This window comes from Symphalangus syndactylus, chromosome 5, assembly GCF_028878055.3.
Source record: "Symphalangus syndactylus isolate Jambi chromosome 5, NHGRI_mSymSyn1-v2.1_pri, whole genome shotgun sequence".
In the NCBI taxonomy this organism is placed as follows: domain Eukaryota; kingdom Metazoa; phylum Chordata; class Mammalia; order Primates; family Hylobatidae; genus Symphalangus; species Symphalangus syndactylus.
The window spans coordinates 147,217,861-147,243,734 of NC_072427.2; the positions used below are offsets into that span (position 1 = coordinate 147,217,861).

At 47.8% G+C, this 25,874-nt stretch overlaps 1 protein-coding gene and 1 long non-coding RNA gene across 2 annotated transcripts; one reads left to right on the forward strand and one right to left on the reverse strand.

Moving 5' to 3' along the window:
- Positions 1–329: 329 nt before the first annotated feature.
- Positions 330–23,112, forward strand: LOC134736680 (uncharacterized). The gene is made up of 3 exons (XR_010120889.1): positions 330–3,119; positions 22,137–22,264; positions 23,030–23,112. It is a non-coding gene; the product is annotated as an uncharacterized lncRNA (long non-coding RNA).
- Positions 15,274–23,219, reverse strand: LOC129483419 (homeobox protein NANOG-like). Its single transcript, XM_055280769.2, has 4 exons — positions 23,069–23,219; positions 19,160–19,422; positions 16,242–16,328; positions 15,274–16,106 (listed from the first exon to the last, which is right to left on the reverse strand). Exons 1-4 carry the CDS (start codon positions 23,100–23,102, stop codon positions 15,690–15,692), a joined length of 801 nt encoding a protein of 266 aa, XP_055136744.1. The 5' UTR covers positions 23,103–23,219; the 3' UTR covers positions 15,274–15,689.
- Positions 23,220–25,874: the final 2,655 nt, after the last annotated feature.

Below are 25,874 nucleotides of genomic sequence, written 5' to 3' on the forward strand. Positions count from 1 at the left end.
AGGTTGTGGTGAGCAGAGTTCGCGCCATTGTACTCCACCCCGGGCAACAAGAGCGAAACTCCGTCTCAAAAAAAAAAGCTTTCATGTGTTACTTTTCATACTCGATAAACTATTATTTTTTTTTTTTTTTTTTTTTTTTTTGAGACGGAGTCTCGCTCTGTCGCCCAGGCTGGAGTGCAGTGGCGCAATCTTGGCCCACTGCAAGCTCCGCCTCCCGGGTTCACGCCATTAGCCCCGAGTAGCTGGGACTACAGGTGCCCGCCACCGCGCCCGGCTAATTTTTTGTATTTTTAATAGAGACAGGGTTTCACCGTGGTCTTGATCTGACCTCGTGATCCACCCTCCTCGGCCTCCCAAAGTTCTGGGATTACAGGCCTGAGCCACCACGCCCGGCCTTGATAAATTATTTTGCTTTCTTTCCCCACTGAGAACTAGGTTTTTTGTTTGTTTCTTGTGTTCTTTTTACTTCCTTCCTCCTCCAGTCTTTTTTTTTTTGGAGATGGAGTTTTGTGCTTATTGCCCAGGCTGGAGTGCAATGGTGTGATCTCAGCTCACTGCAACCTCTGCCTCCTGGGTTCAAGCCATTCTCCCAACTCAGCCTCCCAAGTAGCTGGTATTATAGGCATGCGCCACCACATCCGGCTAATTTTTATATTTTTAGTAGAGACAGGGTTCCACCATGCTGGCCAGGCTGGTTTTGAACTCCTGACCTCAAGTGATCTGCCCACCTCCGCCTTCCCAAAGTGTTGGGATTACAGGCGTGAGCCACCGCACCTGGCCCAGAGTGATCTTTTAAAATTGAATGTTACTCTGCTGCTTAAAGCCTTCCAATTACATCTTACCACTTAAAATAATATCCAGACTCCTTCACCATGAGTAACAAATCTAGTGACCTTAGATCCCAGTTTAAATTGCCTTGATTCATTTTCAAAACTGCCCTATCTGCCTAAAAGCCTTACCTCTGCAATTTCACATCTTGTTATATGCATTTTTTTTTTTTTCTGAGATGGAGCTTCATTCTTGTTACCCAGGATGGAGTGCAATGGTGTGATCTCAGCTCACTGCAACCTCTGCCTCCCGGGTTCAAGCGATTCTCTTGGCTTAGTCTCCCAAGTAGCTGAGACTACAGGCGTAGGCCACCACGCGCGGCTAGTTTTTGTACTTTTAGTAGAGATCGGGTTTCGCCATGTTGACTAGGCTGGTCTTGAACTGGCCTCACGTGATCTGCCCGCCTCGGCCTCCCAACGTTCTGGGATTACAGGCGTGAGCCACCACAACTGGCCCTAAGTGATGTTTATTTAAAGTGTCAGTCTGGGACCTATCAGAAGACAAAAATCACACTTTTTTTTTTTTTTTTTTTTTTTTTTTTACAGGGAAAGAATAATACAAAGAATATGAAGCTATAGGCTGTGTGCGGTGGCTCATGCGTGTAATCTCAGCACTTTGGGAGGCTGAGGTGGGTGGATGACCTGAAGTCAGGAGTTCGAGACCAGTCTGGCCAACATGCTGAAACCCGGTCTCTCCTAAAAATACAAAGAAAAATTATCTGGGCTTGGTGGCAGGCACCTGTAATCCCAGCTGAGGCAGGAGAATCGCTTGACCTGGGGAGGCGGAGATGGCAGTGAACCAAGATCGTACCAGGGCACTCCAGCCTGGGCAATAAGAACAAAACTCCTTTAAAAAAAAAAAAGGTATAAGACAAAATGCAGTTTCCTAGAGCTGAAGGAGATTATCCAAGAAAGGACATACTTGGAAGGAAGGCCACTGCCATCTCCTCAAAACTGAGGTGCACACCTTACTGGAGAATGTAGAGTTGCAGTCTACTGGAGAGCAGAGAAGTCTGGTGGTTTGCCTGGGTCAGTGCTGGTGTGCAGTCCCTGGGCAAGCAGGGAACACACAGCTGGTGACCAGACATGCAGATGTGCAGACGGAGTCGAGGCACCAGAGAGGTAGGAGGCCTGGAGTGTGGCATCCCTGTGGAAAGTGACCACCAGGCGAGGGTGTGGCTGGGGGGGCAGGTCACCACCAAATTTCCTCTCATCTATACTGCTGACCTATGGTGCAGCCACTGGAACCAGCAAGAGAATCCCCCTTCATCCTGCTGTATCCTTCCAGCACCATCTACTGAGAAAGCATTGTTCTTAGTACTCTAAAAAGGAAATGCTTAAAGGAATTCCATCCATTTAAAAGCAGGTATTGAGGGATGAATTCGGAGCTGACAGACAATAAATTGACAACTAGCACAATAAGTGTTAGATGGCTGGGTAGATAATAGTGAGATTTGGTTGAGGGGATTTCCCCCTTCCACACCTCCCAAAGCCACCTGGGCTTTTAGAGAAAATTCAGGTTAAAACTTGTCCCCCACTCCGACGCCCTCCTTTTTTTTTTTTTTGGAATCAAATGTTTGTTGCAGAAACTTGGCCAAGGTTCCCAGTGGCCCCAGATAGTTGAGGTTGGGCTAGGGGGTCGCCTGCTCAGGGCCGGGCAAGTGAGACAAGGAAAAGGTGGAGGGAGCGCCTCCCGGCCTGCAGTGTCAGAGCTGCGAGATTGTTTCAGCCAAGCTGCAGGTGAGGCTTATGCGCCCGCTCCGGCTCCGGTTTCGGCTCCGGCTCCGCGCTGCGGGCCTTCATCGCGCCGTCCTCTCTCATCATGAGCTGTAGATACCCAAAGAATGGCACCGATGAATCATCTAGTAAAAATCTGTCTTTTTGATCGGGGGCCTTCGCTGCACTGGCGTGGCTGAAACTGCGGTTCTCACCAACGTCCACCCTGTTCCTCCCGTTCGCCGCCCTGCCCCCAGCGAGCACCGAGCCTGCCAGCCCCAGACTTGGCGCTGCGGCCGCGACCACCCACCTCCCCACAGTCCAGGCGCCGCATAAGGCCCGGACTGGCGCACGAAGGCGGGGGCGGGGGGTTGCGGAAGTGGGGCGCAAAACTGGAGACCCTGCAAAAAGGCTGGGCCTGGGCCGCGCTGGCTCCCCCGCGAGTCCTCTTCACTGTGCAGTCGTGGGCAGCTGCAGAACCCTGTCATTCTTAGTTAGCTCATCATCACTAATATTCTTTGCTATGACCCAGGATATACCTGGAACCCAGCGACCTTGACCTGCCTTCCAATGCAGGTAAGTGAATTTAACTGCCCTTTCTGTATTGCTCTAGGCTGTGTTACTTGATAGGGTTGACTCAGGAGTTGGGATACATTTCAGGGATTACATTCAATTTTTTTTTTTTTTTTTTTTTTTTTTTTGAGACGGAGTTTCGCTCTTGTTGCCCAGGCTGGAGTGCAATGGCACAATCTTGGCTCACCACAACCTCTGTCTGCCGGGTTCAAGTGATTCTCCTGCCTCATCCTCCCAAGTAGCTCGGATTACAGGCATGCACCACCACGCCTGGTTAATTTTTTGTATTTCTAGTAGAGACGGGGTTTCTCCATGTTGGTTAGGCTGGTCTCGAACTCCCGACCTCAGGTGATCCACCCGTCTCGGCCTCCCAAAGTGCTGGGATTATAGGCGTGAGCCACCGCGCCCGGCCAGACAACCGACTACCTTTAAAAGAACAGAACCACCACAATTTCTTTTCACTTTAACTTTTACCTGTTGGAGACCGGCGTGACCAACGTGGTGAAACCCCATCTCTACTAAAAATACAAAAAACTAGCTGGGTGTGGTGGTGCACGCCTGTAACCCCAGTACTTGGGAGGCTGAGGCAGGAGAATCGCTTGAACCTGGGAGACAGAGGTTTCAGTGAGCCAAGATCGTGGCACTGTACTCCAGCCTGGGCAACAGAGCAAGGTTCTGTCTGAAATAAATAAATAAATAAATAAATAAATAAATAAATAAATAAATAAAATTTTTATTGTATTTTATTTTTATTATTATTATTTTTTTTTGAGTCTCACTCTGTCGCCCAGGCTGGAGTACAGTGGCATGATTTCAGCTCACTGCAACTTCCACCTCCAGGGTTCAAGTGAGTTTCCTGCCTCAGCCTCCCAAGTAGCTGGAATTACAGGTGTGTGACACCACGCCCAGCTAATTTTTGTATTTTTAGTAGAGACAGGGTTTCATCATGTTGGCCAGGCTGGTCTCAAACTCCTGACATCAAGTGATCTGCCCACCTGGGCCTCCTAAAGTGCTGGTATTACAGGTGTGAGCCACCTCACCCAGCCATTTTTATTTTTATTTTTTTCGAGACCACCCAGACTGGGGTGCAGTGTCATGATCTTGGCTCACAGCAACCTCCGCCTCCAGATTCAAGCGATTCTCCTGCCTCAGCCTCCCGAGTAGCTGGGGTTACAAGCATGCACCACCACGCTGGGCTAATTTTTGTATTTTCAGTAGAGACGAGGTTTCACCATGTTGGTGAGGCTGGTCTTGAACTCCTGACCTTAGGTGATCCACCCGCCTCAGCCTCCCAAAGTGCTGGGATTACAGCTGTGAGCCACCGTACCCGGCCTGACTAGTCTTAAAAAAAAAAAAAAAAAGGCCGGGCGCGGTGGCTCACGCCTGTAATCCCAGCACTTTGGGAGGCCGAGGCGGGCGGATCACGAGGTCAGGAGATCGAGACCATCCTGGCTAACACAGTGAAACCCCGTCTCTACTAAAAATACAAAAAAAAAAAATTAGCCGGGCGAGATGGCGGGCGCCTGTAGTCCCAGCTACTCAGGAGGCTGAGGCAGGAGAATGGCGTGAACCCCGCGGGGCGGAGCCTGCAGTGAGCCGAGATCGCGCCACTGCACTCCAGCCTGGGCGACAGCGAGACTCTGTCTCAAAAAAAAAAAAAAAAAACTTACAGAGCTTTAGAACCTTAACACACAAATGGTAGTTAACCTCAGAGTATAGCTTACAGTTCAAGTGAAGTACAGTTTGTAAATATTTTCTCGTGTAATTGAGTGCTGTGTAGATCTAAAGTACTCTGAAAGATATTTACCTCCAAATTGGAACTCACTTTATTTTTCACTATTCTTTTTTTCTTTTTTTTAGAGACAGGGTCTTGCTCTTGTTGGCCAGGCTGGAGTGCAGTGGCAGGATCTTGGCTCACTGCAACCTCTGCCTCTCAAGTTCAAATGATTCTCCTGCCTCAGCCTCCAGAGTAGTTGGGATTACAGGCGCGTGCCACCACGCCCAGCTAATGTTTGTATTTATTTATTATTATTATTTTTTTGAAACAGAGTCTCACTCTGTTACACAGATTGAAGTACAGTGGCGCCATCTAAGCTCACCACAACCTCCGCTTCCCAGGTTCAAGTGATTCTCCTCCTACCTCAGCCTCCCAAATAGCTGGGATTACAGTCACGTGCCACCACGCCCAGGTAATGTTTGTATTTTTAGGAGAGATGGGGTTTCTCCATGTTGGCCAGGCCAGTCTCAAACACTTGACCTCATATGATCCGCCCGCCTTAGCCTCCCAAAGAGCTGGGATTACAGGTGTAAGCCAATGCGCCCGGCCTATTTTTCACTGTTCTTTTGGAAGATGTAAGTGACATAAGAGGCAGGGTAGGACTGCTGTGGTGGCTCACGCCTGTAATCCCAGCACTTTGGGAGGCCGAGGCAGGTGGATCACCTGAGGTCAGGAGTTGGAGAGCAGCCTCGCCAACATGGCAAAACCCCGTCTCTACTAAAGATACAAAAATTAGCTGGGTGTGGTGGCAGGCACACGTAATTCCAGCTACTCGGAAAGCTGAGGAAGAAGAATCGCTTGAACCCGGGAGGCAGAGGTTGCAGTGAGCCAAGATGGCGCCACTGCACTCCAGCCTGGGAGACAGAGCAAGACTCCGTCTCAAAAAAAAAATAAAAAGAGGCAGAGTATTCTGACCTATAAAACTTTATGAAAAAAAAGGAAAAACGTGTTTTAAAAAAGGCATAATAAAAATACATTGCTAAGGGTTAAGAATAATGATCCTCTCTCTTATCCTGACAAAGACTGATGTGGCCAGGAGTGGTGGCTCACGCCTGTAATCCCAGCACTTTGGGAAGCCGAGGCAGGCAAATCACAAGGTCAGGAGTCTGAGACCAGCCTGACCAACATAGTGAAACCCCATCTCAACTAAAAATACAGTAATTAGCTGGGCGTGGTGGACACGCACCTGTAATCCCAGCTACTCAGGAGACTGAGGTAAGACAACTGCTGGAACCTGGGAGGTGGAGGTTGCAGTGAGCTGAGATCCTGCCACTGCACTCTAAGCTGGGAGACAGAGGGAGATTCCCACTCAGGAAAAAAAAAAAAGACTGATGTGGCAGATACTTAAAACATGGCCTTCCCCCGCCCCCATAGAGGGCAACAACTCTGAGTAAATAAAAGGAGTCACTTTTATTGACATAATGAGGTTAAGAATTGACCATGAACTGTGTGACAGTTGTGTGGACAGCACCAAAAGAACCTAGAGCCTTACATAGCTTGAGGTTAAGCTAAGTATGATTGCAGGCCTGGCACGGGGGCTCACACCTGCAATTCCAACACTTCTACAGGCCAAGGTGGGAGGATTCCTTAAGCCCAGGAGTTTGAGACCAACCTAGGTAACATAGTGAGAGCCTGTCTCCAAAAAAAATAGAAAAAAAAAAAATTAGCCTGTGATCCCAGCTACTAGGGAGACTGAGGTGGATCTGTTAGACCCAAACAGAAAAGGTAACAGTGAGCCATGATCATGCTGTGTCCAGAATTGCTGGGTTCTTGGCCTCACTGACTTCAAGAATGAAGCCACGGACCCTCACAGAGTGAGTGTTACAACTCTTAAGGCAGCACGTCTGGAGTTGTTCATTCCTCCCGGCACAGTCGTGGTCTCGCTGGCTTCAGGTGTGAAGCTGTAGATCTTAATGGTGTTACAGCTCATCAAAGCAGCGTGGATCCAAAGTGTGAGCAGTAACAAGGTTTGTTGCAAAGAACAAAAGAACAAAGCTTCCACAGCCCAGAAAGACACCAGAACGGATTGCCACTGCTAGCTCGAGCAGCCTGCTTTTATTCTCTTATCTGGCCCCACCCACGTCCTGCTGATTGGTAGAGCCGAGTGGTCTGTTTTGACAGGGCGCTGATTGGTGCATTTACCATCCCTGAGCTAGACATAAAAGTTCTCCACGTCCCCATTAGATCAGTTAGATACAGAGTATGGACACAAAGGTTCTCCCAGGCCCCACCAGAGCAGCTAGATAGAGTGTCGACTGGTGCATCCAGACCCTGAGCTAGACGCAGGGTGCTGATTGGTGTATTTACAATCCCTGAGCTAGACATAAAGGTTCTCCACATCTCCACCAGACTCAGGAGCCCAGCTGGCTTCACCCAGTGGATCCTGCACCGGGGCTGCAGGTGGAGCTGCCTGCCAGTCCCGAGCCACGTGCTCGCACTCCTCAGCCCTTCGGTGGTTGATGGGACTGGGCGCAGTAGAGCAGGGGGTGGCGGTCTTCGGGGAGGCTCGGGCTGCACAGGAGCCCATGGAGGGGGTGGGAGGCTCAGGCATGGCGGGCTGCCGGTCCTGAGCCCTGCCCCGCAGGAAGGCAGCTAAGGTCCGGTGAGAAATCAAGCGCAGTGTCGGTGGGTCGGCACTGCTGGGGGAGCCAGTACACTCTCCGCAGCTGCTGGCCTGGGTGCTAAGCCCCTCACTGCCCAGGGCCGGCAGGGCGGGCCGGCTGCTCCGAGGCGGGAGGCCCACCAAGCCTACGCCCACCCGGAACTCCAGCCGGCCCGGAAGCGCCGCACGCAGCCCGGGTTCCCGCCCGCGCCTCTCCCTCCACACCTCCCTGCAAGCTGAGGGAGCCGGCTCCCGCCTTGGCCAGCCCAAAAAAGGGCTCCCACAGTGCAGCGGTGGGCTGAAGGGCTCCTCAAGTGCCGCCAAAGTGGGAGCTCAGGCAGAGGAGGCACGGAGAGCGAGCGAGGGCTGTGAGGACTGCCAGCAAGCTGTCACCTCTCAGTGCCACTACACTCCAGCCTAAGCAACATAGCAAAATGTCTCAAAACAAAACAAAAGTAGGACTGTAGGATTACTGAAAGGCTGAGGAAGGACGAGACTTCAGAAATGAAATTTGGGGCCGGGCGTGGTGGCTCATACCTATAATCACAGCACTTTGGGAGGCTGAGGCAGGCAGATCATGAAGTCAGGAATTCGAAACCATCATGGCCCATATGGTGAAACCCTGTCTCTACTAAAAATAGAAAAATTAGCCAGGTGTGGTGGTGTGCGCCTGTAGTCCCAGCTACTCGGGAGGCTGAGGGAGAAGAATGGCTTGAACCCAGAAGGCGGAGGTTGCAGTGGACCGAGATCACAGCACTGCATTCCCGCCTGGGCGACAGAGCAAGAATCCGCCTCAAAAAAAAAAAAAAAAAAATGCTGCTCAATGAGCCAAAGAGAACTACTTTTGTGGCCAGGAATACCTACCCCTTTGTCTCTCTGATAAGAGCACATTCACACCCATGTTCCAGGTACATCTGTTCTGCAGATTCCTGGCCCTAATTGAATCTCAAATTCTCACCCTTGGTTCTTGTCCTTAGCTCTTGTGACTACACCAGTGTATCAGAGGACATATAAACACTGCTACCCTTTCTACTCCACATGCACCTTATCCTGAATGGATTAATGTATCCCATCTTTTTTTACTGTGTTTTGTGCCATGTATTTAATTGATTTAATATGATTCTAGTATCTTAATTTGATCTGTGAGCTTTTCTGTTTCTTAATAATTTGCTTGGTAGTATCCTTGGAGGTAGTGCTACCATTGCATTGAAGTAATTTCCCAGGTGCTTAACCCTGTACAGTTCTCAAGAACATTTTATTCGAGGACCACAGAGTTTATACCAACTACCCAGAAGCCAGGAATAGCTTAAGGAGAGACTCACCACCAGCAGCTTCTTTTCAATCAAGTTTCACTTCAACCTCACACCCAGGAACCCATTCAAATTCCTACATTTCGGTATCCTTAGTCGAACTAACTTCTTGTGCCAGAAGCTTTTGTCTGTCCCAGTGACTTCTTTCTTTTGCAAATTCCCTTCATCTCCTTCTTGAGTCAAAGCCCACGGGAGCTCCAGGAGGCATGCAATATTTACCAAGGGTCCTCCCCCGTTTTCCTGCCTCTGTCTGGCAGTTGTTTGCCTTTACTTTTAGGTTTGTAGTCACAGCTTGTTTTTTTCCTGTACACACACCAGGTTTTCTGAATGGTAGAATTATTCAGAGTAGAATTAACCTTGTCCTTCACCCGGAGAACTGAGCTTGAAATTCACTAATCAAGGCCTGTATTCCTCCCACTTCTGAGTTTTAAATTTATATTACGAAATTCAGAAAACCCAGGCAAATTCAACCCATGCTTCTCTCCTTCAGGTACAAACTGAAATCGAAATGGCAGCTGAAAAATCAAGAAAATGAATTTTAAGAACTAAAATATGGTAAAGTTACTAAAATATAATGTTGGAAGTAACACACACCTCCTTTTGGGAAAAGAACAAAGAAAGCAAAAATTTCTAGGGGAAAGGAAGAGATGTAAAAAGGAGAGCCTGACTCGTGAACTTATAATTTCCTTTTTGCTTAATCTCCTATCATTATATTTGTTTATATTTTTGGTGATCCGGTGACCTAAAAAGGATAAGCTGAAAAGCCTTAAATTAGGTTGGCACATCTCCGAGTTCTTTTCAAGCCTCTTCTTAAGGTGGCTTATGTATAGTGAATTTTGCTTTAATGTTTATTTGCTGATCTTTCACCTTCTTAGGCATTAAGTTTTTGGACCATAAAGACAACATAGAGCTTACATTTTTTAACTTTAAATCACTTGGCTAATAGTAGTCGGTGATTAGTTCTCATTTAGCCATGAAGTGAGCAGGAACACAAAGAATGGCATTTTTTAATTTTTAAAAACATATCGGCCGGGCGCGGTGGCTCACGCCTATAATCCCAGCACTTTGGGAGGCCAAGGTGGGTGGATCATGAGGTCAGGAGTTCAAAACCAGCCTGGCCAAGATGGCGAAACTCCATCTTTACTAAAAATACAAAAAATTGGCCGGACGTGGTGGCAGGTGCCTGTAATCGCAGCTACTTGGGAGTCTGAGGCAGGAGACTTGCTTGAACCCAGGAGGCACAGGTTGCACTGAGCCCAGATGGCACCACTGCACTCCAGCCTGGGCGACAGAGCGAGACTCTATCCAAAAAAAAAGGCCGGGCACGGTGGCTCAAGCCTGTAATCCCAGCACTTTGGGAGGCCGAGGCGGACGGATCACGAGGTCAGGAGATCGAGACTATCCTGGCTAACACAGTGAAACCCCGTCTCTACTAAAAATATAAAAATGTAGCCGGGCATAGTGGCGGGCGCCTGTAGTCCCAGCTACTCGGGAGGCTGAGGCAGGAGAATGGCGTGAACCTGGGAGGCGGAGCTTGCAGTGAGCAGAGATTGCGCCACTGCACTTCGGCTTGGGCGACAGAGCCAGACTCCATCTCAAAAAAAAAAAAAAAATCAGCCGGCGTGGTGGCTCATGCCAGTAATCCCAGCACTTTGGCAGGCCTATGCGGGCAGATCATCTGAGGTCAGGAGTTCACGACCAGCCTGACCAACATGGAAAAACCCCATCTCTACTAAAAATACAAAATTAGCCAGGCATGGTGGTGCATGCCTGTAATCCCAGCTACTTGGGAGGCTGAGGCAGGAGAATCACTTGAAACGGGGAGGCAGAGGTTGCAGTGAGCCGAGATTGTGCCATTACACTCCAGCCTGGGCAAAAACAGCAAAATTCCGTTTCAAAAAAAAAAAAACAAAAAAACTCTACACCTTAACATTTATTTAAATTGATGTCAAGATGTTAATAGCAGGCCAGGTGCGGTGGCTCACGCCTGTAATCTGAGCACTTTGAGAGGCGGAGGCAGGTGGATCACCTGAGGTCAGGAGTTCGAGACCAGCCTGGCCAACATGGTGGAACTCCCAACTCTACTAAAAAATACAAAAATAAGCCAGGAGTAGTGGCGGGTGCCTGTAATCCCAGCTAGTCGGGAGGCCGACCCAGGAGAATCGCTTGAACCTGGGAGGCGGAGGTTGCAGTGAGCCGAGATCACACCACTGCACTCCAGCCTGGGTGACAGAGCAAGACTCCCTCTCAAAAAAATTAAAAAAAAAATTTTTTTAAATGTTAATAGTTATATATAGTGCTCAAAAATCAAAACAAAAATAAAAGCAACTTAAATTGTAATACATCTGTAATATTTATTGTTACATAATAATTAAAATGAATGAGTCAGATCCAATTTTAGTGTGTAGAAAGTTATCTATGATAGGCCGGGCACAGTGGCTCATGCCTGTAATCTCAGCCCTTTGGGAGGCTGAGGTAGGCGGATCACTTGAGGTCAGGAGTTCAAGACCAGCCTGTCCAAAATGGTGAAACCCCAACTCTACTAAAAATACAAAAATTAGCCAGGTGTGGTGCCTGTAATCCTAGCTACTTGGGAGGCTGTGGCAGGAGAATCGCTTGAACCCAGGAGGCAGAGGTTGCAGTGAGTGGAGATCGTGCCACTGCACTCCAGCCTGGGCAACATCTCAAAAAAAAAAAGTAAATAATACAAAAGTTTGTTGGGCCTAGTGGTTCACGCCTGTAGTCTGAGCTATTTGGGAGGCTGAGGCAGGAGAATTCCTTGAATCCGGGAAGTAGAGGCTGCAATGAGCTGAGATGGCACCACTGAACCCCAGTTTGGGCAGCAGAGCCAGATCTTGTCTTTTTTTTTTTTTGAGACAGAGTTTGCTCTTGTTGCCCAAGCTAGAGTGCAATGGTGCAATCTCAGCTCACTGCAACCTCTGCCTCCCAGGTTCAAGTGATTCTTCTGCCTCAGCCTCCCGAGTAGCTGGGATTACAGGCGCATGCCACCACACCAGGCTAATTTCTTGTACTTTTAGTAGACACAGGATTTCACCATGTTGGCCAGGTTGGTCTCGAACTCCTGACCTCAGATGATCCAGCAGCCTTGGCCTCCCAAAGTGCTGGGATTACAGGCATGAGCCACCCTGCCTGGCCAAGACCCTGTCTTTAAAAAAAAAAAAAAAAAAAAACCCAGGCACAGTGGCTCATGCCTGTAATCCCAGCACTTTGGGAGGCCGAGGCAGGTGGATCACCTGAGGTCAGGAGTTCAAGACCAGCCTGGCCAACATGGTGAAACCTTGTGTCTACTAAAAATAGAAAAATTAGCCAGGCATGGTGGCACACACCTGTAGTCCCAGCTACTCCAAAGGCTGAAGCAGGAGAATCACTTGAACCTGGGAGGCAGAGGTTGCAGTGAGCCAAGATCCTACCACTGCACTTCCGCCTGGGTGACAGAGTGAGACTGTTTTCTTTGGTTTCTTTTTTTTTTTTTTTTTTTTTCTGAGCTGGAGTCTCACTCTCCACCAGGCTGGAGTGGGGTGGTGCGATTTCAGCCCACTGCCATTTCCACCTCCAGAGTTTATGCGATTCTCCTGCCTCTGCCTCCTAAGTAGCTGAGATTAAAGGTGTGAGCTACCGCATCCGGCTAATCTTTGTATTTTTAGCAGAAATGGGGTTTCACCATATTTGGCCGGGATGGTCTTGAACTCCTGACCTCAAGTGATCCGCCTGCCTCAGTCTCCCAAAGTGCTGGGATTGCAGGTGTGAGCCACTGCGCACAGCCTTTCTTTGGTTTCTTGGTGGCTGTGGGTTTTACTACCTTCTGCCCTAGGTCTTCCCCTCAACTTGAATATTGACCTATTGGATGTAGGAAACAAGTCGTATTTCCATTAATGGTTAATTTCCAAAAGCAAATTAAACAGTGAAAACCAGACACCAATCTCCTTTTTTTCTCTCATGTCTTACTTCCTTTCTTCAGTCCCCAGCTTGATGCTTTCAACATAAGAGATGCTTCAAGCCTATGTGCAACTCAAAATCTTCCCTCTCGCAGATCCCAGACCTCAAGTCAGGCATCTTTCCTCAGCCTCTCAGTAACCCTGCAGTCATACTTAACATCCTCCAAACCGGGGAAGGCCCTGTAGGTTCCATCAGTGCTGCCCACACAGCCATCACACACGTCTTAACTCCCACCAAGTCCCTGAACAATTCCTATGCTCATTAGGTCAGTAAAACCGGTTCCATTATCTACTCAAGATTATCCTTTTGGCAGGTGGAGGGTGGTATCTACCACGTGATGATGATGTTATCCTTATCATCCGGATAGCAGAAATATAAACTACCCCCATGCTTTGTAGCCGCACTTAATCTGAAGCAAAGAGAAGCCAGAGGCCGGGCGCGGTGGCTTACACTTGTAATCCCAGCACTTTGGGAGGCCGAGGCGGGCAGATCATGAGGTCAGGAGATCAAGACCATGGTGAAACCCCGTCTCTACTAAAAATACAAAAAAAAAATTAGCCCGGCGTGGTGGCCGGCGCCTGTAGTCCCAGCTACTCGGAGGGGCTGAGGCAGGAGAATGGCGTGAACCCGGGAGGCGGAGCTTGCAGTGAGCCAAGATTGCGCCACTGCACTCCAGCCTGGGCGACAGAGCGAGACTCCGTCTCAAAAAAAAAAAAAAAAAAGAGAAGCCAGATATTTTTTCCAAAATGTCTAGGCTCTGAATTACCACTTAATATTTCCTCAAATTTACTGGAGCTTCATTATCTGTCCTTTGTAAGCACCAATAATTTTATTAAAGTTAGTGACACAGCATCTTAAAAAAAAAAAAAAAAAAGGCCAAGCGCGGTGGCTCACACCTGTAATCCCAGCACTTTGGGAGGCAGAGGCAGGCAGATCACTTGAGGTCAGGAATCTCACTCTGTTGCCCAGGCTGGAGTGCAGTGGTGCGATCCTAGCTCACTACAACCTCCTGCAACAAATTTTTGTATTTTTAGTAGAGACCATGTTTCGCCATGTTGGCCAGGCTGGTCTTGAACTCCTCACCTTGCGTGATCCACCCAGTTCAGCCTCCCAAAGTGCTGGGATTATAGGCCTGAGCCACCTTGCCCACCCACTTACTCAATTCTATCCATTTTTTGAGGCAGGGGACTCACAGTTGCCCAGCCTGCTGGAGTGAACCCTTCAGGGCTCAAGCGATCTTCCTGCTTCAGCCTCTCAAGTAGCTGGGACTACAGGCATGGGCCACCACGTTCAGCTTTTTCTATCTATTTCTTTTTTTTTTTTTTGGAGACGGAGTCTCACTCTGTCACCCAGGCTGGAGTGCAGTGGCGCAATCTCGGCTCACTGCAAGCTCCGCCTCCCGGGTTCACGCCATTCTCCTGCCTCAGCCTCTCCGAGTAGCTGGGACTACAGGCGCCCGCCACCACGCCCGGCTAATTTTTTGTATTTTTAGTAGAGACGGGGTTTCACCGTGGTCTCGATCTCCTGACCTCGTGATCCGCCCACCTCGGCCTCCCAAAGTGCTGGGATTACAAGCGTGAGCCACCACGCTCGGCCTTTTCTGTCTATTTCTAAGATAGCAGTGTTCTCAGCTAATTTACTCCCCCACCCCAACCAAAAACGTAACAAAGATTTATGTTTAAGCTGTATTTTTACTGATTGAAACACTAGGAGAAATCAGGCCAAAGTCAACTGAAGGAAAAATGGTTGTTTTATTCATTAGTACTTAAATCAGCCGAAGTAGTACTGATGCCATTATAATGCAGTAAACACAAGACCTCTTTCCACAAATATTAGCCATAACCAACAAAATACGGGCTATAGTAAAACAGAGCCAAAAAGGGCTGAGGAAATCAATGAAGTAGTAACAGCTTAACCCTTCACCCTTCACCTCAATAGAGTTTTTATTTTATTTTGACATGGAGTCTGGCTCTGTCATCCGGGCTGGATTGCTGTGGCACCATCTTGGCTCAGCCTCCCGAGTAGCTGGGATTACCGGCGCCTGCCACCACGCCCAGCTAATTTTTGTATTTTAGTAGAGACGGGGTTTCACCATGTTGGCCAGACTGGTCTTGAATTCCTAACCTGAGGTGATCTGCCTACCTTGGCCTCCCAAAGTGCTGGGATTACAGGCGTGAGCCACCGCACCCGGCCTCAAGAGAGTTTTTAAAAAAATAAACAAAGCCTCCCAATTCCAAACAATAGGAATATATCTTCATCACACCGATTTGTACTTTTCTTTTTCTTTTCTTTTTTTTTTTTTTGAGACGGAGTCTCGCTCCGTAGCCCCAGCTGGAATGCAGTGGCGCCATCTTGGCTCACTGCAAGCTCCGCCTCCCGAGTTCATGCCCATTCTCCTGCCTCAGCCCCCCGAGTAGCTGGGACTACAGGCGCCTGCCACCATGCCCGGCTAATTTTTTTGTATTCTTTAGTAGAGACGGGGTTTCACCGTGTTAGCCAGGATGGTCTCGATCTCCTGACATCATGATCCGCCTGCCTTGGCCTCCCAAAGTGCTGGGATTACAGACGTGAGCCATCGTGCCCGGCTTATTTCTTATTCTTGAGGTTAGATTCCAAACCCTAAAGATACCCAAACTAGTATTAGATCTACTTATCTATAGCCAGAGACAGCTTCTATGAAGTTGTCTTTAGCAGCCAAGGTTATTAAAATATCTTTTCTCAGGGAAGATCCAATAGGAAAAAAGAAAGAAACCTCTCTGATTAGGCTCCAACCATACTCCACCCTCCATGAGATTGACTGGATAGGCACAATGGAAACCAGAACACATAGTTTCCATACAAGAAAAATCCTATGAGGGATGGGAGGAGGGGAGAGGAAGGATTCAGCCAGTGTCCAGACTGAAATTGAGTATCAGTTTCACTCATCTTCACACATCTTCAGGTTGCATGTTCGTGGAGTAGTTTAGGAATAAATCCGTGTTTTGTGGAGTACTAAAATACCTAGCGGTCTGCTGTATTACATGAAGGCCTTCCCCAGCAGCTTCCAAGGCAGCCTCCAAGTCACTGGCAGGAGAATTTGGCTGGAACTGCATGCAGGACTGCAGAGATTCCTCTCCACAGTTATAGAAGGGACTGTTCCAGGCCCGATTGTTCCAGGATTGGGTGCACCAGGTCTGAGTGTTCCAGGAGTGGTTGCTCCAGGACTGGATGTTCTGGGTCTGGTTGCTCCAGGATGAATTGCTCCAGGTCTGGTTGCTCCACATTGGAAGGTTCCCAGTCGCGTTCACCAGGCATCCCTGGTGGTAGGAAGAGTAGAGGCTGGGGTAGGTAGGTGCTGAGGCTTTCTGAAAGAGAAGGAGGGATTAACAGAAAGGGTACAAGGACAACCAGAACTGTCTGTGACTGGAGTTGTGTGTTTCAGGGATGGACAAGATTGAAAGATCACTAAAAGGAAAGAACAGAATAAAGTTTCCTGTTACCTGAGTCACACCATTGCTATTCTTCAGCCAGTTGTTTTTCTGCCACCTCTTAGATTTCATTCTCTGGTTCTGGAACCAGGTCTTCACCTGCAGGAAAAAATGACAGGAATTACAAAATATTAGTAATACAGATGTACTTTGAATCAAAGAATATTACTAACTTTTATTCCTGGCCGGGCACCATGTCTCACACCTGTAATCCCAACACTTAGGGAAGCCAAGGTGGGCGAATTGCTTAAGCCCAGGAGTTCACGCCAGCCTCACCAAAATGGTGAAATCCTGTCTTTACAGAAATTTAAAAAATTAGCCAGGCATATGCAGTGGCTCACGCCTGTAATCACAGCACTTTGGGAGGCCGAGGTGGGCAGATCATGAGGTCAGGAGATCAAGACCATCCTGGCTAATACGGTGAAACTCCGTCTCTACTAAAAATACAAAAAAAAAAAAAAAAAAAAAAATTAGCTGGGCGTGGCGGCGCATGCTGGTAGTCCCAGCTACTCGGGAGGCTGAGGCAGGAGAATGACTTGAACCCGGGAGGCGGAGCTTGCAGGGAGCCGAGATTGCGCCACTGCGTTCCAGCCTGGGCGACAGAGCGAGACTCCGTCTCAAAAACATAAAATAAAGTAAAAAATTAGCCCGGCATAATGGTGTGTGCCTATGGTCCCAGCTACTCAGGTGCGGAGATGGAAGGATCACTTGCACCTGGGAGGTGGAGGTTGCAGTGAGCCAAGATTGCACAGCTGCATTCCAGCCTGGGCAACAGAGAAAGACTGTCTTAAAAAAAAGAAAAAGAAAAAAGAGGAATGAAATTTTTGATAGAAAATAAGGGCTAAAAGCAAAAGAAGCTGGAGGCTGCTGGCAGGAAGAAAAAAAGGAAAAAGAAGAGATAGTTTTTATTTTAATGAGAACCAGTGTAAGTTAGGAATTCTCCTGACCTGGAAAGTGGAATTATGTAATTCTTTTTTTCTTTCTTTCTTTCTTTCTTTCTTTTTTTTTTTTTTTGAGACGGAGTCTCGCTCTCTCACCCAGGCTGGAGTGCAGTGGCGGGATCTCGGCTCACTGCAAGCTCCGCCTCCCGGGTTCACGCCATTCTCCTGCCTCAGCCTCTCCGAGTAGCTGGGACTACAGGCGCCCGCCACCACGCCCGGCTAATTTTTTTGTATTTTTAGTAGAGACGGGGTTTCACCGTGGTCTCGATCTCCTGATCTCGTGATCCGCCCGCCTCTGCCTCCCAAAGTGCTGGGATTACAAGCGTGAGCCACCGCGCCCGGCTCTTTTTTTTTTTTTTTTGAGGCAGAGTCTTGCCCTTTCGCCCAGGCTGGAGTGCAGTGGCAAGATCTCGGCCCACTGCAACCTCCACCTCATGGGTTCAAGCAATTCTCCTGCCTCAGCCTCCTGAGTAGCTGGGATTACAGGCAACCACTACCACGCCCGGCAATTTTTTGTATTTTTAGTATAGACGGGGGTTTCACCATGTTGGCGAGGCTGGTCTTGAACTCCTGATCTCAGGGGATCTGCCTGCCTTGGCCTCCCAAAGTGCTGGGATTACAGGTGTGAGCCACTGTGCCCGGCCCATAATTCTTTTTGATTAAGGAAACATTGGGAAGATTTTCACAATATTGGCCTGTGCAAGAAAAGAAAGTGTTTAAATTATATCACATTCACATAATAGATATTTAATGAAAGAAAGAGGTGAAGAACCTTCCGATGTGGAGCAACCAGACCTGGAGCAATTCAACCTGGAGCAACCAGACCCAGAACATCCAGTCCTGGAGCAACCACTCCTGGAACACTCAGACCTGGTGCACCCAATCCTGGAACAATCGGGCCTGGAACAGTCCCTTCTATAACTGTGGAGAGGAATCTCTGCAGTCCTGCATGCAGTTCCAGCCAAATTCTCCTGCCAGTGACTTGGAGGCTGCCTTGGAAGCTGCTGGGGAAGGCCTTCATGTAATACAGCAGACCGCTAGGTATTTTAGTACTCCACAAAACACGGATTTATTCCTAAACTACTCCACGAACATGCGACCTGAAGATGTGTGAAGATGAGTGAAATTGGTATTACTCAATTTCAGTCGGGGCACTGGCTAAATCCTTCCTCTCCCCTCCTCCCATCCCTCATAGGATTTTTCTTGTATGGAAACTACGTGTTCTGGTTTCCATTATGCCTATCCAGTCAATTTGACAGAGGGTGGGGTATGGTTGGAGCCTAATTAGAGAGGTTTCTGTCTTTTTTCCTATTGGATCTTCCTGGAGAAAAGACATTTTAATAACCTTGGCTGTTAAGGACAACTTGATAGAAGCTGTCTCTGGCTATAGATAAGTAGGTCTAATACTAGTTTGGATATCTTTAAGGTTTAGAATCTAACCTCAAGTATAAGAAATAAAGTACAAAGTGGTGTGATGAAGATATGTTCCTATTGTTTGGAATTGGGAGGCTTTGTTAATTTTTTTAAAAACTCTATTGAGGCCGGGCACGGTGGCTCATGTCTGTAATCCCAGCACTTTGGGAGGCCAAGGTAGGCAGATCACCTCAGGTTAGGAGTTCAAGACCAGTCTGGCCAACATGGTGAAACCCCATCTCTACTGAAATACAAAAATTAGCTGGGCGTGGTGGCAGGCGCCTGTAATCCCAGCTACTCGGGAGGCTGAGGCAGTGAGCCGAGATTGTGCCACAGTGAATCCAGCCTGGATGACAGAGCCCCAGACTCCATCTCAAAATAAAATAAAATAAAAACTCTATTGAGGTGAAGTTTGAAGGGTTAAGCCATAACATATCTCATCTCCATACTTAAATTATTTGCAAGAGGGGGTGTGCTGACACATACCACACACATCTACATGCATCCACAGAGATCTTAGCCATGCAAATTAGTCCAATTTTTGTTCACCTTATTGCAACGACAAAACAAGCCTACCTGTTTGTAGCTGAGGTTCAGGATGTTGGAGAGTTCTTGCATCTGCTGGAGGCTGAGGTATTTCTGTCTCTGAAATCTATCATTGAGTACACACAGCTGGGTGGAAGAGAACACAGTTCTGGTCTTCTGTTTCTTGACCGGGACCTTGTCTTCCTTTTTTGTGGCACTCTTCGCTGCAGCAGTGGGCTGTTTGCCTTTGGGACTGGTGGAAGAATCAGGACTGTCCTGAATAAGCAGATCCATGGAGGAAGGAAGAGGAGAGACTGTTGGGAACAAATAAAAGGATGCTTTTCTTTAAAACTTTTTTCAAATATTAAAATATCCTATTAAAAAAATTGTTTTCAAAGTACTTTGATAATCCCCACTACCCCAGATCTAAGTAATAAGCACCTTCTTATGTATTTATTTATTTAGAGACAGAGTCTTGCTCTGACGCCCAGGCTGGAGTGCAGTAGGGTGATCTCCGCTCACTGCAACCTCCGCTTCCCAGGTTCAAGAGATTCTCGTCGGGGGCGGTGCCTCACGCCTGTAATCCCAGCACTTTGGGAGGCCAAGGCAGGTGGATCACCTGAGGTCAGGAGTTCAAGACCAGCCTGACCAACATGGAGAAACCCCGTCTCTACTAAAAATACAAAATTAGCCTGGCGTGGTGACACATGCCTGTTAGTCCCAGCTACTTGGGAGGCTGAGGCAGGAGAATCACTTGAACCTGTGAGGTGGAGGTTGCGGTGAGCCGAGTTCGCGCCATTGCACTACAGCCTGGGCAACAACAGCAAAACTCTGTCTCAAAAAGAAAAAAAAAAGAGATTCTCATACCTCAGTTTCCTGAGTAGGAGTGATTACAGGCACTCGCTACCATGCCTAGCAAATTTTTTTGTATTTTTAGTAGACAGTGTTTCACCATGTTGGGCAGGCTGATACTGAGCTCCTGACCTTCAGTGATCTAGCCGCCTTGGCGTCCAAAAGTGCTGGGATTACAGGTGTGAGACACTGAGCCCGGCCATTAAGCACCTTCTTTTTTTTTTTTTTTTTTTTTGAGACAAAGTCTCACTCTGTTGCCCAAGCTGGAGTGCAGTGGCGCAATCTCGGCTGGCAGCAACCTCCACCTCCCGGGTTCAAGCGATTCTCCTGCCTTAGTCTCCCAAGTAGCTGGGGTTACAGGCTCACGCCACCATGTCCGGCTAATTTGCCTGTATTTTTAGTAGAGACAGGGTTTCACTGTGTTGGCCTGGCTGGTCTTGAACTCCTGACCTCGTGATCTGCCCGCCTAGGCCTCCCGAAGTGCTGGGATTACAGGCGTGAGCCACTGCGCCCAGCCCATGACAAGCATCTTCTTTTTTTTTTTTTTTTGTGAGACGGAGTCTCGCTCTGTCGCCCAGACTGGAGTGCAGTGGTGCAACCTCAGCTCACTGGCAACCTCCACCTCCTAGGTTCAAGCAATTCTCCTGCCTCAGCCTCCCGAGTAGCTGGGAGTATAGGCGCACGCTGCTATGCCCGGCTAATTTTTTGTATTTTAGTAGAGATGGGGGTTTCACGGTGTTGCCCAGGCTGGTCTTGAACTCCTGAACTCTGGCAATCTGTTCGCCTCGGCCTCCCAAAGTGCTAGGATTACAACAGTGAGCCACCACACCCAGCCAATAAGCACCTTCTTAACCAACCCTGGACACTTCGGCAAGCTTTGTACATGTTAATCCAAGAAGTCTTATCAGTATTTTGCACATAGTGGACCGAGTTGGGAGAGATCTGTAATGGCAGGGCCAATGTCATTGCTAAGCGGGGATACCACTTTTTACTTTAAATTGATGCTCAAAAGCCCACACACTGGCTATTAATAGGTCAGAACAGAGATCCACCAATTCCCCCCTATTGCATCTCACCCTAAATCACTTTCTGTTTATGATCTTCATCGCCACCTACGTGATTTTTTAAATGACATGAATCTGGGGATCCTATATAACCAGCATCTCGGCTGGGCGTGGTGACTCACACCTGTAATCCCAGCACTTTGGAGGGCGGAGGCGGGCAGGTCACTTGAGGTCAGGAGTTCAAGACCAGTGTGGCCAACATGGTGAATTCCCATCTCTACTACAAATTACAAAAATTAGCTGGGAGTGGTGGCACAAGACTGTAATCCCAGCTACTAGGGAGGCTGAGGCAGGAGAATCACTTGAACGGAGGAGGTGAGGGTTGCAGTGAGCCGATGTCGCACCACTGCACTCCAGCCTAGGCAGCAGAATGAGACTGTGTCTTTTTTTTTTTTTTTTTTTTTGAGACAGTTTCCCTCTGTCGCCCAGGCTGGAGTACAATGGTGCAATCCCAGCTCACTGCAACCTCCGCCTCCCGGGTTCAGGTGATTCTCCTGCCTCAGCCTCTGGAGGAGCTGGGATTACAGGCGCCTGCCACGACGCCCAGCTAAGTTTTTTGTATTTTTAATAGAGACAGGGTTTCACCAGGTTACCCAGGCTGGTCTCGAACTCCTGACCTCAGGTGATCCACCTGCCTCGGCCTCCCAAAGTGCTGGGATTACAGGCATGAGCCACCATGCCTGGCCCAATATTGTGTCTTAAAAAATAAAAAATAAAGCCAGCAACTCACTGCCCAGCTCTCAATGCTAGAACCAGCAGGATATGTGAATTTTGATAGACTTCTGTTTCAATCCAGGACTTCCCTTTACTAGCTCTCTCCAAAGAGTTTATTAAAATAAGGAAACCAATTAAAATGGTCTAGCATAGGGCCTGGCATATACTGATTTTGTAACTAAAGTTGGCTCATTTTTAAATTTTTGAAAACTACTGAAAAATTGATTTTCAAAAGAGTGGTAGCGGCTTTATGAGTATCCTGAGTATCCTCCACCCCTTGCAGCTACCAGGCAGAAGCATGAGTACTAGCACAGGTTTTGAAGCCAAACTGGACTTCTAGCTACGTTCTGTTTGACTGTCAGTAGATTAAACTTTCTGGAATTATCTTTACCATAAAGTTGGGTCAACACTTCCCAGGACTTACGAGAAGTAATCATAGGAGGTGCTTCCAAACTCAGAGCTGCCCAGTAACATCCACAAACCCAGAGAATGGAGAAGAGACAGCTGTTACTGACATAGAAAGAAGGTAATTACATACATTATATATTAATTACAGAAATCTCACCATGATTTGCCATGCCATTTTTGGCAAAACAAAAGAATCATGCTTATCCCTGAGCTATGATGTTAGGTCTTCTGGTTAATTAGCAATAAATCTGCTATAGCTGTGTGTCCAGTGCTATGTGAAGATGTACACATCACCTTCATTTAACTATAATGATACATTTTTTTTGTTTTTGAGACGGAGTCTCGCTCTGTCACCCAGGCTGGAGTGCAGTGGCGCAATCTCGGCTCACTGCAAGCTCCGCCTCCCAGGTTCACGTGCCATTCTCCTGCCTCAGCCTCCCGAGTAGCTGGGACTACAGGTGCCCTCCACCATGCCCGGCTAATTTTTTGTATTTTTAGTAGAGTTGGGATTTCACCGTGTTAGCCAGGACGGTCTCGATTTCCTGACCTTGTGATCCACCCACCTTGGCCTCCCAAAGTGCTGGGATTACAGGCGTGAGCCACCGTGCCCAGCCAATGATCCATTTTTGTTTCCACCATGCCTAAGCCCATAGGTTCTCAAATTTACTGCATATTGTTCAAATGCCGAATTCTGTGTCCTTCAACTCAGTGCACACTCCTGAGACCTGGGACATAGTTCAAAGGGCAGGTGCCACCAAATTACAATTGAAAAAAGGGGTTTCCAGAGGATTAGTTGATAATAACACTTGCTTATAGTAATGGGGTATTATTGCTCAAGAGTGAAATGATCCATTAACCCTCTCTCCTTCCCTTTTCTCTTAAGGAACTTGGCCTTTCTTTCAAGGATAAATTTCTTTCTTACCAGTCTCTGTGTGAGGTATCTCAGCAGAAGACATTTGCAAGGATGGATTGCTTTCTTCAGGCCCACAAACCACATGTATAGGTGACCAGTCTTTACAGTCAGATGCTTCAGAGCAAGGCAGGCTTTATGGACAAGCTGGATCCACACTCATGTCATTATTGGGGAAGAGTGGGAAAAATTTAAGAGCTGGACTGGAAAAAAGGCTAAGATGGCTTTAAGACTTTTTTCTGGAAGATCTTAGAGAAATATGACCTCCAGAAGCGAAAGTATCAAGAAGTTGTGATGAAGTGAGTCGCCTCCACAATAACAGGAGGAAACCAGCTCAGTCTAGAAAAACGCTAAAGTCCTGGAATCTCTAGATTTATAATGAAGGCTCTATCACCCTTAGACCCACCACTCCTGGGGGGGACACGCCCCCACCCTTGTGAATTCTCTGTTAATCCCGTCTGCCAGTCTCACCAAGGCCATTGTAATGCAAAAGTGGCTACAGAGTAACCCAGACTAGGTGGGGAACTAGAAAACCGGGCAACAGAACCTGAAGACAAACCCAGCAATAAATACTTCGAGGTTCACCACGTTTCCAACTTTTAAATCAGGAATGATGATATTGTCATGTCTTTCAACATTACCCCATGCCCATCTTGTGTGTTTCGGTTTATTTGTTTGTTTGTTTTTTTGAGGTGAGAGGGAGGTATGTTTTCCAAAGGAATAAAGTTTTTAGAGTTGGGTTCCAGCACTAACATTTATGGACATAAATGGTCTAAAGGGGCCGGGTGCTGTGGTTTACGCCTGTAATCCCAGCACTTTGGGAGGCCAAGGCGGGCGGATCACGAGGTCAGGGGATGGAGACCATCCTGGCTAACACAATGAAACCCCGTCTCTACTAAAAATACAAAAAAATAGCTGGCTGTGGTAGCATGGACCTGTAGTCCCAGCTACTCAGGAGGCTGAGGCAGGAAAATCGCTTGAACCCGGGAGGCAGAGGTTGCAGTGAGCTGAGATCGCGCCACTGCACTCTAGCCTGGGAGACGGAGTGAGACTCCATCTCAAAAAAAAAAAAAAAAAAAAAGTCTAAAGTTTTCCATTTTCCTTTCTATTCCCAAACCTAACATTCAAGAAACCTGGCCAGGTGCGAAGGTTCACACCTGTAATCCCAGCACTTTGGGAGACTGAGGTGGGCGAATAACTCTGAGGTCAGGAGTTCGAGATCAGCCTGGCCAACATGATGAAACCCCGTCTCTACTAAAACATACAAAAAAATTAACCGGGCTGTAGTGGCACACACCTGTAATCCCAGCTACTCGGGGGGGCTGAGGCAGGAAAGTTGCTTGAACCCAGGAAGCAGAGGTTGCAGTGAGCCGAGATTGTGCCACTGCACTCCAGTCTGGGTGACAGTGAGACTCCGTCTCGAAAAAACAAAAAAAAGAAATAAACGTAAGTTTTCTTTCTCTTTTCCAGTTTCCCAAACAGAAAAGTAAACTCTTAGCAAATCCCAATTACGTAATTTTTGAAGACACAACTCCGACTCATTCTCCTCTGCACTCCGCTCCTGGGTCTGCACCAGGAGCAGCTGGCTTTGCTCCTACACAAGCTGACTTTTGTTCACAATGCAAAGACTCCAACTGTTGAGAGTAGAAACATTGCTGGGTGTGAAGCCAGGAGATGAAATGCAGCATATCTTTTTTCTTCTCAAACCTCCATTCTGGAGAAGAGTCAGAATGGGGGCGTCGGGGAATAGTTAAGTGGAACTAGCTACATCATGCTTCAGGCAGGTAGTCCATGTCTCATTAGAAATAGGATGACTTCTTTAAAAAAGGGAAAAACTTGCCCTCCTGTCTTTCTTAATCAGCACAGTTTGTTAAGTGGGGGCTGTCAAGGCCACCAAGACTCACCGAGGCTGAGCTTGCCCGAAGCTGTCCAAAGGGCAGCTACCAGAAACTTTGTTCTTTGCTGAAGGGGGACTTTGCATAAAAGCCTGAGCTGAATTCCCCCATCCCCCGCTCCCTGTCCCATTGTGTCTAGGGTAAGAGCCTCCGGAGTGAAAGACCAAAGGGAAGGGGGTTGGTGGCTTGAAGGCCAACTTACTATGTTCTTTGCCAAGGAAAGCAATTTGAATAAAGTTGAGGTTTAGGAAGCTGTCTGACTTCAGATTCGTTGGAACAGGCTGGCATAAGGATGTGTTAAAATGAGCTAACAATTTAATAGAGTAGGTCAAAAGAGACCCAAAAAACAATTATAATGTTGTGTGATAAGTAAGGAAAAAAATGCACTGGATGCTAAGAGTACAAATAATGGAGGATGGGGTCGGGAAGGGATGGGCAGGGAAGACTGGACAATCTTCAGTGATCTGAGAAGGAAAAATGTGGAGAGAAGGGAATTCCAGAAAACTAACGGTTTGGGTAAAGGCATGAGAGAAAATGATGGGTTCCAATACTGCTGTTTGGCAGGACTCAAAGGCAGGGGTGCAACAGGAGGGAGTTGTGGGAGAGAACACGGCAACTAACAGTGAGCAGATTACTATCAGAGCCATGTGAACCAGAACGACTCCATCTTAAAAAGGAGCTGGGTAAAATGAGGCTGAAACCTACTGGGCTGCATTCCCAGATGGTTAAGGTGTTCTAAGTCATAGGATGAGATAGGAGGTCGGCACAAAATACAGGTCGTAAAGACCTTGCTGATAAAACAGGTTGCAGTAAAGGAGCCAGCGAAAACCTACCAAAACCAAAATGGCGGTGAGAGTTACCTCTGGTCATCCTCATTACTACACTCCCATCAGCGCCATGACAACTTAGGAATGCCAAGGCAA

Excerpts from the sequence above, each read along its gene's own strand:
- LOC129483419 (XM_055280769.2), bottom strand. The coding sequence starts at position 23,102 with ATGTCTTCTGCTGAGATACCTCACACAGAGACTG. Across the intron at positions 16,329-19,159 it reads TGAACCTCAGCTACAAACAG|GTGAAGACCTGGTTCCAGAA; the intron begins GTAGGCTTGTTT and ends TTTTTCCTGCAG. Across the intron at positions 16,107-16,241 it reads ATAGCAATGGTGTGACTCAG|AAAGCCTCAGCACCTACCTA; the intron begins GTAACAGGAAAC and ends CTTCTCTTTCAG.